Here is a 16518-nt window from a genome sequence, read left to right on the forward strand (position 1 = left end):
ACTGTGTATACGACTTTGAAGGTATCATTGCTATTCACATGTCTTGCAAAATCTTATGACGTTTTTATCCGAGAATCATGGCGTCCTTGCTACACTAAAATAGTTGAGATTTCAATGCTGCGATTATATTACCCCTGAGGCACACACTAGGGGAAGAAAGGCATTGAGTATATATGAACCGTACGATAAAAACAGCGAGTGCTTAGTCTTATTGTGCTCTATTTATACAACACTTGATTCATGAGCTCATGTTTTTAGTAGCATCAGTCAACTGAATGTCTGTGCTGTACATTAAGAGCCCCCCCATCGTGAGTAAATGTGAAAACAAACTCAATTAGATGTTTTTTAGGACACATCCCCTTCATTTCATTACTAGCCAAGTGGAGGGTCGCTCCGAAAAAGCGGGTGAATTCGCACTAACAACAGTTACACCAAGTGATATTCATGGAACGGGGTCTTTATTTACTATTTACATTGCCTTTCTCTGCTTGGATATCTTTTCAGCCCTATACAAGGCGCTATCAATGATGCTAGCCACGCTAAATACACCACCAATAATACCACATAGACTGGTCAAGAAGCTGCCAAATGTGGGTCTCGATTCTGAATAGATGATACGCATGGGAGAGTGATCCAGCATGAAGAAGACGCCTGGCAGTCCACCGCCCTGGTTCACAAGTTGGTCCTGCTTGCTGACAGAGTACTGAAACGTTCTGGTTTGCTTGCCATTGATAAAGTCGAATTCAGTAGGCACAATCTTGAGAAAGTATTGATACATCATGGCAGCTACATACGTGTGTGTGTGTGTCAATGTCTGATTTGTCCATCCAAACCAATTTTTATCATTCCACCACTCTCTTACCTTGCATATTGCCCCACTTTGTAGCATCCAATGGATTGATGAGAACACTGGATTTGGTTCGTTTCTGTTTGTGTGTGTTGTATTCATGAGATCCAAACTGCAAATGGTGGATTTCGTGCATAAAGTTCTGGCTAAACTCATTGTGCAAGAAGGACGACATGTCGTGAATATGAGACCCTCCTTGGCTGAAGGCTCTTCCAGCAGAGAAATGAAAGTTGCCTCGCAATTTGTTGACAGACAGTGTGCCGTGCATGCGACATCCCTCTCGCGATTGTGCCGTAGTCTTTTCCTTCCATCCCTCTCTAACACATTGTTCAAAACTGTCTGAATCTGCGCTCCATCCCATGTCTGTATAGGCACGTTGCACCTCCTCACAAGTGTTACAGCAAGGATTGGCTACACCGCCCACATTGGCACCATAGCAAGGACCACAGTAGTCGTCAGGTACCACACCATTATTTGCCATGGCCATTTTCGCTGCCTTGTTACGCAAATCTGTGATTGGGGATTTATTAGTACCTGTTGTCCATGCTTGCCACGTACATATTCTACCTTCTGATTTCTCTTTCAATATGGTCTTTCCACTTGCATCCAATCTCTCCTTGTATACATCATGATCATATTCACTGATATGCTCTCCACTTTCATCCATGACATCCAAGCTGAGCACTATTGGCAAATGTGTGTGTAAGCATTGATTGCATTGTAGCGTGGAATGGCATATATTTACTATAGCAAGGAAGATGAGGAAATGTGATATCAAAGGTAATGGGCAGCTTCTCCTGTAGTTCATATGGTGATGAATGTGTGTGTCTACATATCAGGTTCAACTTTTCCACTATTTTACCATGATGCCACCATCCACAATGATCTCTGATTGCATGACTGGAGTCATGTAGCGAATCACTTCAAACAAGACAAGCAACAAGATGGTAACAGCACTCACCAGAGTCACTGAGGTTGTTCAGATTAGTGTGAATGAGAACAACATGGATTAGACATTACCTGTTCCACCAGTCGCGGTACGCACTCGAAAGTCGTCTAATGTTTTAGCGTACGCATCCAGTTTTCGAAAACGCTTCACGAACGAGTTGGATAGCATGGTTTTTGCTTATTTAATTCGAAAGAGATGAGGAAAAAGAAGTGTAAATTCACCACGAGAATTCAAGTTCCATCGTGCCTCTTTCCCCTCTCCGCTTCTGCAAACCAACCAGGTTGTTGTACAAGTGAGATATGCCATGTTGCGTGTCAATGCTATGCTGGAAGCTTATGTGGACCAATGCAGGTGATAGGTATCTACATGAGCTTGAATACATATCCCTATTCTTGATGCCAAATCATATTCTAAGGAAGGCAGCAAGCAGCAATGCTTTATGATGTGATCAGAGAAGAAATGTCAATTTGACCGTATTCAACTGTCGACATGTAACCACTAGCTATCACTTACATTGATACCAACCAAGAGTAGACACACAACTCTATCGAAATCAGTAGCATTCTCAATTACTATTTCTTCATGACAAGTGAATTGAAACTGTGCCTTGAAATCAGTTCGATGAGTGGCTTAGAAATCCCAGTGTGTGTGTGTTACAACATTAGACAAGAGGATGATTTGTCATTTTCTCCAGTTTTTTTTTTTTTTTTTTTTTTTTTTTTTTTTTTTTTTTTTTTTCTTCTCGTTATACAACAGCTACTACATGCGGCTTCCCTTTCGGACTGCTTCATTACCATCTATACGACTACTACAACGATCCTTTTATTCCACCATGTTCGACACTCAAGTACGCAAAGTGAGCGCATCCAATTTCACCTTTGAAAACGCAACACACAGCGAGTTTCCCGAGCAGAATGCCATCAGTGTCATTACCAGCGAACACGATAAGCAGGCCATCCAGGAGGCTGTTGCTTGGTTGTCCAAGAACGAAGCCATCGGTATCCCTACAGAAACTGTATATGGTCTTGCTGCCAATGCCTTGAATGCAGATGCTGTCTCCAAGATCTTTGCTGCCAAGAACAGACCCCAGGACAATCCCTTGATTGTGCATGTGTCCTCCATTGACATGCTCAAGAGTATTTTGCCTGACAACCATGTACCCGAAGTGTACATGCCCGTCATTAAACAGCATTGGCCAGGCCCATTGACCATCATCCTGCCTGCATCACCCATGATCCCAACCTCTGTTACCTGTGGACATCCAACTGTCGCTGTCCGTTTCCCAGCTCACCCTGTTGCGCGTAGCCTGATCGAAGCATGTGGCTTCCCATTAGCCGCTCCCTCTGCTAATTCATCCGGCAAACCTTCACCTACACTCGCAAGCCATGTGTTTCACGATCTTCAAGGCCGTATTCCCTTGATTTTGGATGGAGGTGCATGTGATGTGGGTGTCGAAAGCACTGTCTTGGATGGGCTTCGTAGTCCTCCAGCTATTTTGCGTCCTGGTGGATTGACTTATGAAGCATTGAATCAAGTACAAGGCATGAACAACCTGCAAGTGTACAGAAAGCATTTTGTGGATAAACAACTGGAGGCAGCACCTACCACACCCGGCATGAAGTACCGTCATTATTCGCCTGAAGCTATGGTCATTTTGATTGATCGCAAGGAAGAAGTAGATACAGCATTTGACACAAAGTTTGATAGAGTCTGGAAGGAGCAATTAAAGGCCATTCAAGCATCTGGTGTAGGTGTATCCAAGATTGGCATACTGAGAACAACTCAAGATGGCCATGATGCAGTTTGGGAGACAACGTCCACCACTGATAATGTTGAGTGCGTGTCTCTTCAAATGGGCCGTCATGGACATCCTGAGGAAGTTGCTCGTGGCATGTTCAAGGGCTTGCGTGAATTGGATACTCAGGCTGTGGATCTCATCTTTGTGGAAGGTATTTCTGAAGATAGGGAGGGAATGGCTGTTATGAACAGATTGAGAAAAGCTGCTTCCAGGATTATAGAAGTTTAAGTAAATTGGCAGAAATCATTTGTATAATACACCCCCTCTGTTTTCCCTTTCTTTTTCGCTGTCTTTATAGAAGGCATTTAATAAAATGATCAGCTCTCGTCTGAGTTGTTTCTGTGCAACTACAACTACGAAGAGCACTAGCAGTTTTAAGTGCCTGAAATGTGGTAGTTTGTTGAACTAAAGCAGCTTGGAAATCAGCAAATGACACAATAAAATTATTATTACTAGCACTTATCGAGGCACTGGATAAGAAAGAAGGGTTAATAGACTGAAAGGCAAAGTTATTACGCATATCATTGATTTGAGCAGAGACATTAAGTAATACATTGCGACAATCCTTAAGCATTTGAAGATAGCGTTGGAAAAAGTGATGAGTCCAAAGCAAGGACTTCGGAAAGAAATGGTGTAGGAGACCAAGAGTATGATGGTTTAATTCTTAGAGAATGAAGAGCAGAGGTGGTCTCTTCATCATCGGCATCCATGTTGACGTTACGGAATTTCTGTGGCTCTGCTGAAGGTTGGGCGCTTGATTGTGCTACTATCTGTTCTAGTTGAAGTAATCTCCATTTTGGTTAACTGAGTTTGGGTCCATATTTGCAGTGCTGACCGAGTGAAAAAGAAGATCAATTAGTATATAGTATGTTTCAAACTAGCCAATCTACTTCGCTACGTTCGGTGTCAGCGTCGCCCTGCAGGCTTTCGCTGGAGACATTTTAAACAGATATAATAAAATTTTGGTTTATCAAATAGATTTTAAACAACCAATTATTAATAGAAGAAGGTTATGTTAGAGCCAGGAGGAGGAGGAGGTATCTCCCTTAGCACCCTTTTTGCTTACACTGATATCAAACAAAGCCTATTATTGAGACGATATGAAAGAAAACTCAAGTTTTACGCAGCATGTGTACATCACAATCTCCATTTTCTGATAGTAGAATCGTCACACCATTCGCTGCTGCTGATGCTCTTAAGATGGTAACATGAAGCTGGCCATAGGTAAATACAGGACTTGCGTAAGATCTACAGAGATTTTTTTGAGACATTGTCATTGCAAAAGACGCCTTCATGAGTCAAAGCTTCACAAAAAAAAAGTATTTGCGTTAAGCAATTGTCCTTTCAATTCCATGATCCCTAATTAATCAGCATCGCAATCATCATTGTCATCAGCAGAAAGGCATTTAGGTCAGCCAGCAGCAATGCCACCCGTCGCCAAAATCAATTCAAACCCAGTTTATTTGTTTCTGTTCAAGATTGGACAAATATTGTCTTTTTTCGACTTCTTTAATTTAATCTCTAATATTCGACTATACAAACTGTCATGATCACCCTACGCTTCCTAATACATTCTTGAAGTACTTTTCAAGGCGCTTCCGATGGTGCTAACTGTGATGAGTGTTTTTACTGAAACTACTGAGCAATGTAATAAAATATGAAATGAAATTTTTAGCGAAAATAGCCATATTTCGCATATGAAAGTCTCATAAAAGTGGTTTCAAGGGTTGCTTTGGATTGAGAGAAACATTTTGATCCAACACATATCATAGTAAAAGTCTTCATTTTCAAGGTCAAAAACGCGATCGTTTGATTTTCGATGAAAACCATGAGGTGCCCCTCATGCTTTTTGGTCGAATTTTGTCCATGTTTTTTGGATCCCCAAAAAGCTAAGCAATAGTGCCAATAAGTAACTGCCAGATTAGAGCAATTGTTTGGTGTTATTCTGGCGGTCTAAAACAGCCGCTAACACGAGAAATCATCGCCCAAATTGACACAAATTACGCTGTATTTTGCACATTTTCGAGTTACAAAAGGCAATAATAAAGGTTGTCTACTAGAGATTACATTTTTCTCATCGATAGAGACATGGGGCATCCTAGAAGAGCAAAATCCATAGGTCATAATTAGTTATTGAAACCATCTTAGTAGTTCAAGACAGTTAAAATGCCAAATTCTATTATATACTAGCTGGATAGAGGTATTGGATGATGGCAGTGCATCTGATCTGCTTGGTTAATCACGTGGCATTGGAAGAGCGGAACAGATTGCAACTCACTTTTATGCCACAATCCAACCAGTCCAATTTGCATCTTTCCTTCTCTTTACAAAAAAAAATGGCCTTTAAATGCTTACGATGCAAACAACCTCTAAGGATTGATGATTCACTAGCAAACTTAGACCCAGCTTCTGTGGACATGCTGATAGGTAGTTATCGCTCTTGTTCCTACATTATATCAAGTACTCACCATCTGTAACAGCTCCATTGACGTCTGAGGAACAGTATGAGAAAGACGCTCAAAAACGTCGTTTGTCGCAAAATACCAAATCGCCACCTACACCACTCAACACTCGACTTGTTGGCATCAAGCCATCACCTTTGTCGCCTAGTCTTTCTGGTTACAATAACAGCAGTAATCACAAACGAGATAGCTATCCAGCACCTTCCGAATCTTATGTCCTCTTGCCGCATGTAGAATCTAATGCCAATACCCCCTCCCTTATTCCCAGCAACACGAACTCCACTCTCTCTACCAAGAGAAGTAGCCATAATACATTCAATTCAAGTGATATCGCTACGTTACAAGCTACCAATCCCATCATGACAACCAGCAATTCAGCTACAGGCGAGACACCTCCAAGTGGATGGTCTGAGAGACTCAAAGTAGCCAACAGATTGTTTGAAATCATGTCATCCAAATCAAGTGTAGACCATCCCATGTGCCAGGAATGTGTGGATTTATTCATCGAATTACTCAGAGAACAGATGAACGATGTGTCTACTGAACGGGATTGCTATATTGAATTCCTCAAAAAGGTGCAAGATAACCGGGTAACCAAAGAAGAGGAAATTGAGCTTGTGAAACAAGTGCAGGATGTATGTAACTATGTGTATGATAAAATGCATGACTAATCTCAATGAAACCCTTAGTTGAAACTGGCTGAAAAAGAGGCATCAGAAGAGCTGCTAAAATTGCAGCAAGAGGAAGCAGCATTAGACGAGGAACTGGAAGCATTGAACAAGGAAATGAGGGGTCTGGATGTGCAAGAAGAAGAGTTTTGGGAGAAATCCAATGAGTATCAGATCAGTTTACAGCAGTTTCAAAACGAAAGAGATTCCATCAACTTGAAATACGATCATGATGTAAAGGAATACGAGCGACTGCAAAAGACGGTGGTATACAATGATGCCTTTTGTATATCGCATGACGGCCCCTTTGGCACTATCAATGGATTCAGGTTGGGTCGATTAAGTTCGCATCAAGTGGAATGGAGTGAAATCAACGCTGCTTGGGGTCAAACATTGCTGTTATTGTATACAGTTGCCAGTAAACTCAAATTCCAGTTCAAAATGTATCGATTAGTGCCCATGGGATCCTTCTCAAGAATCGAGAAAGTGGATGGTGATAGCGTCGTATCTTATGAATTGTAAGTTGACTAGTGGTGCATTGCATTTGGACGTCTAACAAAAATTCGGCTATAGATACGGTTCTGGAGATTTTGGTATCAACAAAATGTTCTTTTTGAATAGACGATTTGATCATGCTATGGTGGCTGTATTAAACTGTTTGAAGCAGCTGACGGATTACGCAGAAGATAGAGACAAGAGCTTGAGACTCCCCTACAGAATCAACAAAGATAAAATTGGAGACCTATCCATTCGTATACAATTCAATCAAGATGAACTATGGACCAAGGCTTTGAAATACATGTTGACCAATATGAAATGGATTTTGGTATTCGCAAGTAGAGCCAACACATCAGCGGATTCAGCAAATAGCAGTGATAGCACATTGTTAGCGCAATAGCTGTTCGTTTTGACTACATATCAAGTCTAGTCAAGACGATACTGCCATAATAAATACATTTATAGGCTAAATAACGACAGGTGCCAAAAGGCAATTGAATCTGGTTATTTGATCCCAGAGCATTGTCGCAGTAGCTATACCGTGCATGAATGCATTTCAAGTTGCTATATTTGTACAGCTTCGCAACTCTTATACTTAGAGCCAACTGTTTTCTCATGGGAATATATCAAAAACTGATATCTGTTTAAATTTGTTGTCGATACAAAAATCTGTCTATGCTTTTCTTTCTATATTATCTTCATAAATATTGTGTGTGCTTAGGCTAAACATGTCAATGATAATATTTTATGAGATATTTCATGAGGGCGTAGATTAAAATGGCAGGCGAAGGATCATCATCAGTTAGTTACCAATCTTGACCTTTTTTTTTTTTTTTCTTTTTGCATATAATTATATACAACATCATGAGAAGAAGGCCTGTGGGAGTAGCAAGCGTAACTTATAGAAAGCGAACTGAGGTATAGCATCTAGTGTTACAAAAAAAAAAAAAAGTATGCGCTTATGCTGTATCTGTATTGTAGAAAGAGTTTCAGCAAATTGGCGATTCTATTGCAGCGAAAGAGCTAGAGCAGGTATAACAGACGGATAGAAAACTATCGGCAAGGCATCATGTATATTCATCCATTCAACAACGTGTATAGCTGCAAAGTCAAATGGATGTCTTCAAGACCAATCTACAAGAATTTGCTCAAAAACATCGCAAAGACATTCGAAAAGATCCAACGTTTCGTGCCCATTTTCAACGTATGTGCACCAATATCGGTGTGGATCCTCTTGCGTGTACAGTATACATAAACCTCAGCAGCCAGCTATATGTTACGGGTGATTAATCTCTCAATTACAGCCAATAAGGGTTTTTGGGCGGATTTGTTGGGTGTAGGCGACTTTTACTATGAATTAGGGATTCAAATCATCGAAGCGTGCATTGTCAGTAGGATCAACGATGGCGGATTGACAGAATTGAGTGAAATTATGCGACGAGTGCAAGTGATGAGAGGTTCTAACAACGACAAGCAACAGCAACAGCAGCAAATTTCAGAAGATGATATTACACGAGCCATCAAAACACTAAAGCCTCTTAGTGGTGGGTATGAAGTGCTCCTGATTGGAGACAGGAAACTCGTTAGATCAGTTCCCAAAGAACTAGATAAAGACCAATCGGCTTTACTATTATTAGCCCAGGTAAATTGCGATCTCCTCATGATGCTGTAATAGAGCCGCACTAACTTTTACAGAAAACGGGATATGTTGATTACGACATGATCAAGAATGAATTGGGCTGGAATCCAGAGAGAATTAAAACTGCTACAGTAAGTATCAACGCAAACACTCAATTGAGTGGCCTCAGTACTGATCATAGCATTAGCAACACTTGCTACAAGATGGCATTGCTTGGTTGGATCAATTTGGAGAAAAAGAATCATTTTGGATACCCACTTACTTTATTGCAAATTGAAATAAAATATCAAATCTATACAAGGAGTTCTAGTATGCAAACTATGATGGTATAACTTTATTGAAAAGGGTTTATAAAAAGGGAAAAAAGGGGAATAATATGTGCAATAATACGATGAATATGTACAGATAAAAGGAGGAAGAAAAGGGCTCTATACTAGTGCATGCTTTTAACCATGTACAGTGCCAAAAAGACAACAAATGTACAGACTGGTATACAAATGACACCGTAACTCCAGAACAAGACATTCAACATCTCCTCTTCGAAAATGCCACTGACTTGAGTAATTTGTGCTAGATTAATAGCTGTAGGAGTACATCCCACCACAATCATACTGACGATAAACATAGGATCATTGGCTAATTCTGACCACTTGGATCCATATTTTGCAAACGCATAGACTAGTGGAAGCACACACAGGGGCGTCAATACCATACGGATAAAGATGGATAACGATACTGGTTGACGGTATTTAGGAGAACTTTCGTGTTGTGTCTCTCTGATACTTTTCAGTTGAGCGCCCAGACACACCAAAACAATAGGCACAGATGCTTTTCCACAAGATTCAATGGCTTTTGTAAGTGAGGCGTAAAAGAATGAGTCTGTATTGTACATGAGATGTTTGATGGGAGGACACAAGCCAACGAAAAGGGCTAATAATGCAGCATAAAGGGGGGGCGACATGTACTTGTCGATGGATTTGAGGCATTGCATCCATGGAGAGGGTTGAAGTTGTGATTGTGGTTTGGATTGTCGTTGATCTAATAATGTAGCCGTTTCATGAGGTTCTTTAAGCGTGGAAGCGTTTGCTTTGTTGGCTTCTACATCTTCGTTGCGTCGATCAGACATGGTGGCTGATGAAGAGCGTCTGCTGGTATCATTTAATGATCCATAGCTGCTTGAATGCGTTGAGACATCGTCTTCTACAATAGTATCATCATCCTCGTCTTTGCGCTGCAGTAAATTGTAGCCATACGACCATCTCAGGATGTTACAAAAGAGGCCAAAGAACAGAGTATACGATATGCCTCTAATCAAAGTTAGGAGTGTGATGTTAGGCATGCATGTATTTAACTTATGATGATGCTTTACTGATTTACCTGGCAGAAACCATGTCTTGATTATCATCTGAACCCCAATACAGAGTTTTACCTGCCTCTGAAACTGCTAAACTCGAAATGATGGCCACTGGCAATGAATTGGTATTGCAAAACATCACACAAGCCAATATGAACCGTTTGTAGTATTTGTCTACACCAAACATGGGCATCACTGTTTGACACAACAACCAAGAGATCAATGTAAACACACAGTAAAACACTGGAATAGGCCAATAAGCCAGTAGTTTTTCGAATGAGATGACAGATGCGATATTGGAGAATAACAGACAGGGTGTGAAAAAGAAGAGATTCAATTTGGATAGCCACTGAGTCCAATGTATCAGTCTATGGATTTCAGCCTGTGAATAGTGATTTGCATTTACCTTTTGCTTTTCATTGTCAATGTAGCCTCTCGAGTATAAGATGGAGCCTACTAGTACAATCACCATTACTTGCATGATTGCCTATAAAAGTTGATTTTTTCAGTTTATGTACACTCTTTGTATCACAATGCTTGAATTTCACATATTACCTGAACGGCAGACATAATTAAATCCAACATTGTGTGTGTGTGCTTGTGTAAGTGTGTGTATAAATATGTGGTCAGTGATTGATGATGCTGTTGACGTTAACGAAAGCGAAAAGTGGATTAAATTCAAATTCGAGAAATAGAATGAGAGAGAGAGAGAGAGTAAAAGTGATTTGAAGAAGAAAATAAAGGGGTTAGTTCTTTTATATTCACTCAGGTTTTTTGATAGTAGCCGAATTGTGTTTTCTGGCATAGAAATGATGCAATTCCTGTCTAATCGCAGCTGATACATTCTATCCATTTAGTTTACTGTGGTGCCCTATATATTTACACACACCTCTCATTTGCTTGCATTTCATGTTTCAGGGCATAATCACATTTTGTAGATCACCGGTTCTTTATATGATCTTATCTGTAGATATCTTTTGTACGGTTAACGCAACACTAAAGGGCGGGTCGAAAAATACATTAAAATAAACGGGTTGAAGATGGAAATCATATTTCATCATATGCATCGGTATTACGCACTGTCTTGGATATCTCCTATTCTAGTTTATACACTGCTGGAAGGAGAATTAGTATAGAATTCTCTTTCATTGACAACGCTTTTTTGCAATGGTCATATTACTTTTGAAGGATCTTGCGTTGAAAAGTTATGTCCCAGGAGATACCATTAAGACCTCGTGAATGTCTCTTTGTCATTAACAAGCTTTATAGCAACAGCGACTTTTTCTTCGAATAAGAACTGTATTATGGACTACATTACATGTATAAAATTTGCAACCATGTTTACTCATTTTTATTCAAATTTTCTTGATTGGATGAAATTAAAAAATATGTATCATATAAATGAACCTATGCTGCTGCAGAGACAAGGTAATTCATTTCTGATCAAGAGATACCAGCAAGGACACATTTTAGATTCAAAATCGAGTTAGACAAGTCGACAAAAGATAGATATTTCTTTACCTTTGATAAGTTTAAGAAGAACATGTCACTTCTACTACATGTCATGCGCTTCCAGCAGAAGATTGTAACCCCAGCGACGTTGCATACTATCTACTGCCTCATTTAGGCATTATATAAGCCCAGCAACGCTGCATATAGAACCCTTTGACTTGAAGGAAGCTTGTTTCTGAAGGAAGAGAATGTATTTTAAAAAAATAGCACAAAAACAACCAATAGATTTATCAACCACGACGTTAACAAATGTGAACACGGACGAATACGGCAAAAATATCAGTCCAGTCATTGTGGGAAGCTTATGACTACAGCATGTCGTAAAAATTTTATTTTATATAGAATGGGGTTATTAGTGTTCTATATTTATATGGTAAAGTGCATATCTATCCAAATGTACAGAGCATCTGATCGCAGTAAAATCATATACATATAAATGAGCAAGGCTTATAAATCATGGCTACTAAGGATGAATAATCGAATTCGTATTGATAACGCAATTTCAAAATGGCGTCATTTCACTACTTGTAGGTTACCTTTGGATGTGTGTATCGAATATTAGCAATCCACAAAATTTCCCCACCACTGTATTAAGTGTGTTGTACTACCGGCATATGGACGTTGCTGGTTTTATTATAAATTGGAGACAGACCTACTATACTTTATGTCGATTGCCTCGAGCCTGCCGACAGCAACACAGTCAATGGACTAGTACAGTTAATTATAGACGTGGTTTGTAACATACTGTTGTATATCAGAAAGTTCCGCTGTACGATAGCCTGCATATCAAGATAAGCTTTTCACTAGGAAATGTCAATAATAAGCAACACCCTTTACTTGATAATGTGATAGTATGATAAACACTTTTTACAAAATGGTCTCGACCTTCTCTATTATGTAGTAAATGCCATTTTTTCATCGGTTGCTACTGCAATATTGTCTTTCATGACTGTAGTTGCGAATTTTGCTAGTATAACGACAATTCACTGCATATCATATCGATCAAAAGAAGGTGAAATGTATTTACTTGAGCAAGCCAAACGGCCATTTTAGGAAATACGTAAAAAGTGAGATGATCTGCAATTCCCCTTAATTAACAAAATGTCTGACCATTATCGTATTAATGCTTGTTATAATGACACATTCTGTGAAATGCTATATCACTCTACCCACTCACCAAGGCTCTCTTCGATTACTTTTAGGAAAAGGTATTGGTGTGGTTTATATGCTGCTAGAATTGGTTAAGACTCCGCTTGACTTATGCTCCAGATTGGACAAAATCTAAACAAAATCGACCTGAACAGCTTTTTTTGTAAGGTTCGACTATATAAATTGGGGTGATCATCACTCGCTTCCTTAAGCTTTCTAGGAGTACTTTTCAAGACGCATCTAATGGTACTAACTATAAGAGATGTTTTGAATAGGCTTACTGAGCAATTCATCAAAATATAAAATAAGGTTTTTGGCAAAATTGCAGAGATTTTACATATGAAGGTCTCACAAACAAAGCTTCAGGGTTTGCTTTGGATTGCTACGATCATTTTGACTTGACATATACCATAGTAAAAGTCGTCGTTTTCGAGGTCAAAAGCGCAATCGTTTGATTTTCAATGAAAATCATGAGGTATCCCTCATGCTTTTTGGTCGATTTTTGACGAACCCAAAAAAGTTGAGCAAACGTGTCAGAAAGTTAGTGACAGATCAGAGCAACTGTTTGGCGCTATTCTGGCGGTCTAAAACGGCTTCTGACGTGAGAAATCACGGTCAGAATATACCCAAATTTCGCGCTGTTTGGTATAATGTTGAGTAGAAAAAGGCAATGTTAGCATGTTGTCTGTTCATATATAAGCTTTTTGCATTGACACAGGCGTAGAGTATTGTAGTAGAGTTAGATCTACAGTGACAGGCCCTCTCTGTGGAGCTTAACCTAATAATGAACAGTTACAAAAGCGGTAAAACCACTGAGGCTTTATAGATTGTGGTGCATTACTCTCAGCTTTGAGTGACAAAGATGCCCAAGGCAAGTACTGCAGCCTAGGTATTCAAATCTTTTCTTATCCAAGTGATCGCATTGTAAACCATTACACAAAATAAGAACATGCTTTTATACTAAATTAAAAGCATCTAGCAACCGCGTTCTCCATACTGATTCACGCTCTGCCGCTCGACCATAGGCTACCGAATATACATAATTTAGTGATTGCTCTGCTTATGTCCCTCAAGCATTGCAGCTTCTTCCAAATTACCAATAGCTTGCGCAATGTGCAACCAACAAACAAGAAGTGGGTTCCTGAGTTTACTATCTGCATGCGGTTCATTTGCCATAATAATAGCATTTGAGATGATCTAAACTAATCGTAGGGTTGTTTGCTGATCGAATTCGTTTATCGCAACATGTGCGTTTTGATTGCTCATACGTTATCAGATTTACCCTGACTTGAGAAATCATTTTCATATGAATATATGCATTTACTCGCTTTTTGTAACTATAAGTATGACTAATTTAAGGCTTTTAGTGCTACAGAAGCATAGTACTTTCATATATTATTGCGCCCTGTGGAAAAGGGACAAATTTAATAACATTTTTTTTTATCAATATTTCAAATGGCACTAAAAAAAAATAGCCTGTATATTATTTGGCAAAATTATATACATTAGAATTTTCATTGCCTTGTAACAATCAAAGAACGCTACCACTCTTATGATGGATGTGAAAGATGCACATGTCAAATCAAATGTCAGGGACCAAATCATGGGGGAACATGCAATGAGCATGCCATTGACAGTTGGTGATCCCATTTTGAATTTGGCTTCTTGTTTCTGAACAATTTTCGTACTTAATTTCAATATAAGCACCTAATAGCGCGGAAATCTGCAAGTAATGATATAGAGTTTGTCGCTGTTCCTACTGCACTCAATTTCTAAGCTGTATCTGAGCAACTCTTTCTATTAATAGTAATTTATTGTGCTCCCCTACCAGACTTCTCTTTGCAAAACTACATGAAAATTTTAAAATCCTTGTCCTACAACCCTCATATCATCAGTTGAAGGAAAAAAAGGAAGACAGAGAACCTTTTTTGCCTTTTCTTTCTTTCTCCCTCTCTCGCCTTTTTACCTCAATTACTCAAGCTGACTAAGAGATGGGAAATTTCAAGAGTAAACCAACGCCGAGTCTAGATGGAGCATCGAGCTCCTCCACCACAACAAAGAGTCGGGCCATTGATAAACAAATTAAAGCAGACCAGAAGCGTATGAAAAAGGAAGTGAAATTGCTGTTGCTCGGTAAGAAACCTTCGTCTTGTGGTTTTAGCAGCGATGTTCATGTAAATTATTGTTATATCAAGGTGCTGGAGAGTCTGGAAAATCAACAGTGTTGAAACAGATGAGATTAATACATGCTTCTGGATTCAAAGCGAGCGAAAGAGAGGGATTTCGCATTGTCGTATTTTTTAACATATTCAACACCATCCAGACACTACTGGAAGCCTTAGAAGTATTAGATTTAGAGTTGACTGATCCAACTTCCAAGGTACGCATTTTTTGAATGATTCAGGCACACCTTATACTGAATATCACATGAAAACAGAGCTATGCCAGTCTATTCATAGATATCCCTTCATTAGAAGAAAACCAACCATTTCCTGGAATATACCACGAACCACTAAAGCACCTGTGGAATGACGAAAGTATACAAATCGCCTTCAGGAAGGGCAACATGTTTGCACTGCATGACAACATATCCTAGTAGGTTGTCTGAGCAATGTATCCTATGCAGCAATCACTAACTTGTACCTAGTTTCTTTGGAAAGATCGACACATTATGGGATCCCAAATATATGCCAACCGACCAAGACATCATTCGTTGTAGAGCCAAAACAACTGGCATTGTTGAAACTACATTCCATCTTGGTCCACTCATCTACCGTATGTTTGATGTGGGTGGTCAGAGAAGCGAGAGAAAGAAATGGATTCATTGCTTTGACAATGTAACTGCCATTTTGTTTGTGGTGGCTATCAGTGGCTATGATCAGTGTCTAGCTGAAGACCGAGATTCTAATCAGGCAAGTAGCAATATTGCGATATACGAATTCATGCCAACAGTTTCAATAGATGCACGAAGCACTCATGTTGTTTGATACAACATGTAACTCACACTGGTTTGTGAAAACCTCCATGATTCTACTGCTGAACAAGATCGATATCTTCAAGAAGAAAATCACGTATTCGCCCATAGCTGACTACTTTCCAGATTACAGCGGCCTAGTAGAAAACTACGATACAGCTAGACATTACTTTAAAAACAAGTTCCAACGACTGAATCACAAGCCAGACAAGCGAGTGTATGTGCATTTCACAGATGCAACAGACACAACTCTTTTACAGCATGTTATGATGGCAGTATCTGATATCATCTTGAATGAAAATTTGAGAAGCATAATGTTGTAGTAATATACGATACCTAATTTTTGTACAACAAGTCTTCCACCCCACACTTCCACAGCAACATCTCATCTATTACACCATGTTTTCTCTCTCTACACTATGAATTCCAATCCCCACTTTTATTATTAAGTACCTAATCTATATACAACGTATCCCTATATACTATAAAATCTCATGCTAAAAGGCTGGTCCATGTATATGATTACATGCATTGCAATAGGCTAAATTTGAATTAGAAAGTTTCAAGATGTGGATCACTAAATGAACTCACGATTGTCTGCTTGTGAGCTGCTGATCAGCGGTAAAGTACGGTATGAATACACTATTCCCCTCTATTGGTGAGCTGAT

The 16518-nt window shown here is 39.4% G+C and overlaps 6 protein-coding genes across 6 annotated transcripts; 4 read left to right on the forward strand and 2 right to left on the reverse strand.

The window, feature by feature from the left end:
• Positions 1–469: 469 nt before the first annotated feature.
• Positions 470–1964, reverse strand: GCN5_1 (histone acetyltransferase; the record flags this gene model as incomplete). The annotated part of the gene is made up of 6 exons (XM_064823657.1): positions 470–786; positions 863–1357; positions 1415–1531; positions 1593–1644; positions 1710–1816; positions 1868–1964. 6 exons carry the CDS (start codon positions 1962–1964, stop codon positions 470–472), a joined length of 1185 nt encoding a protein of 394 aa, XP_064688482.1.
• A 664-nt stretch (positions 1965–2628) lies between these two features.
• Positions 2629–3822, forward strand: kap95_1 (karyopherin Kap95; the record flags this gene model as incomplete). Its single annotated transcript, XM_064823658.1, has 1 exon — positions 2629–3822. One exon carries the CDS (start codon positions 2629–2631, stop codon positions 3820–3822), a length of 1194 nt encoding a protein of 397 aa, XP_064688483.1.
• Positions 3823–5930: 2108 nt separating this feature from the next.
• On the forward strand, positions 5931–7622 carry ATC70_004355 (uncharacterized protein; the record flags this gene model as incomplete). The annotated part of the gene is made up of 4 exons (XM_064823659.1): positions 5931–6021; positions 6075–6691; positions 6746–7242; positions 7298–7622. The coding sequence occupies 4 exons, from the start codon at positions 5931–5933 to the stop codon at positions 7620–7622; spliced, it is 1530 nt and encodes a 509-aa protein (XP_064688484.1).
• Positions 7623–8086: 464 nt separating this feature from the next.
• Positions 8087–9138, forward strand: HGT20_8 (Bifunctional purine biosynthesis protein PurH; the record flags this gene model as incomplete). The annotated part of the gene is made up of 6 exons (XM_064823660.1): positions 8087–8140; positions 8204–8254; positions 8324–8462; positions 8527–8864; positions 8918–8992; positions 9049–9138. 6 exons carry the CDS (start codon positions 8087–8089, stop codon positions 9136–9138), a joined length of 747 nt encoding a protein of 248 aa, XP_064688485.1.
• Positions 9139–9294: 156 nt separating this feature from the next.
• On the reverse strand, positions 9295–10800 carry ATC70_004357 (Translocon-associated protein subunit alpha (Signal sequence receptor subunit alpha); the record flags this gene model as incomplete). The annotated part of the gene is made up of 4 exons (XM_064823661.1): positions 9295–10168; positions 10239–10564; positions 10622–10702; positions 10771–10800. The coding sequence occupies 4 exons, from the start codon at positions 10798–10800 to the stop codon at positions 9295–9297; spliced, it is 1311 nt and encodes a 436-aa protein (XP_064688486.1).
• Positions 10801–14867: 4067 nt separating this feature from the next.
• ATC70_004358 (uncharacterized protein) lies at positions 14868–16173 on the forward strand (the record flags this gene model as incomplete). Its single annotated transcript, XM_064823662.1, has 5 exons — positions 14868–15009; positions 15072–15256; positions 15314–15471; positions 15524–15788; positions 15838–16173. 5 exons carry the CDS (start codon positions 14868–14870, stop codon positions 16171–16173), a joined length of 1086 nt encoding a protein of 361 aa, XP_064688487.1.
• Between the last annotated feature and the right edge of the window lie 345 nt (positions 16174–16518).

This window comes from Mucor velutinosus, assembly GCF_035048745.1.
Source record: "Mucor velutinosus strain NIH1002 chromosome Unknown tig00001540, whole genome shotgun sequence".
Classification (NCBI taxonomy): Eukaryota; Fungi; Mucoromycota; class Mucoromycetes; order Mucorales; family Mucoraceae; genus Mucor; species Mucor velutinosus.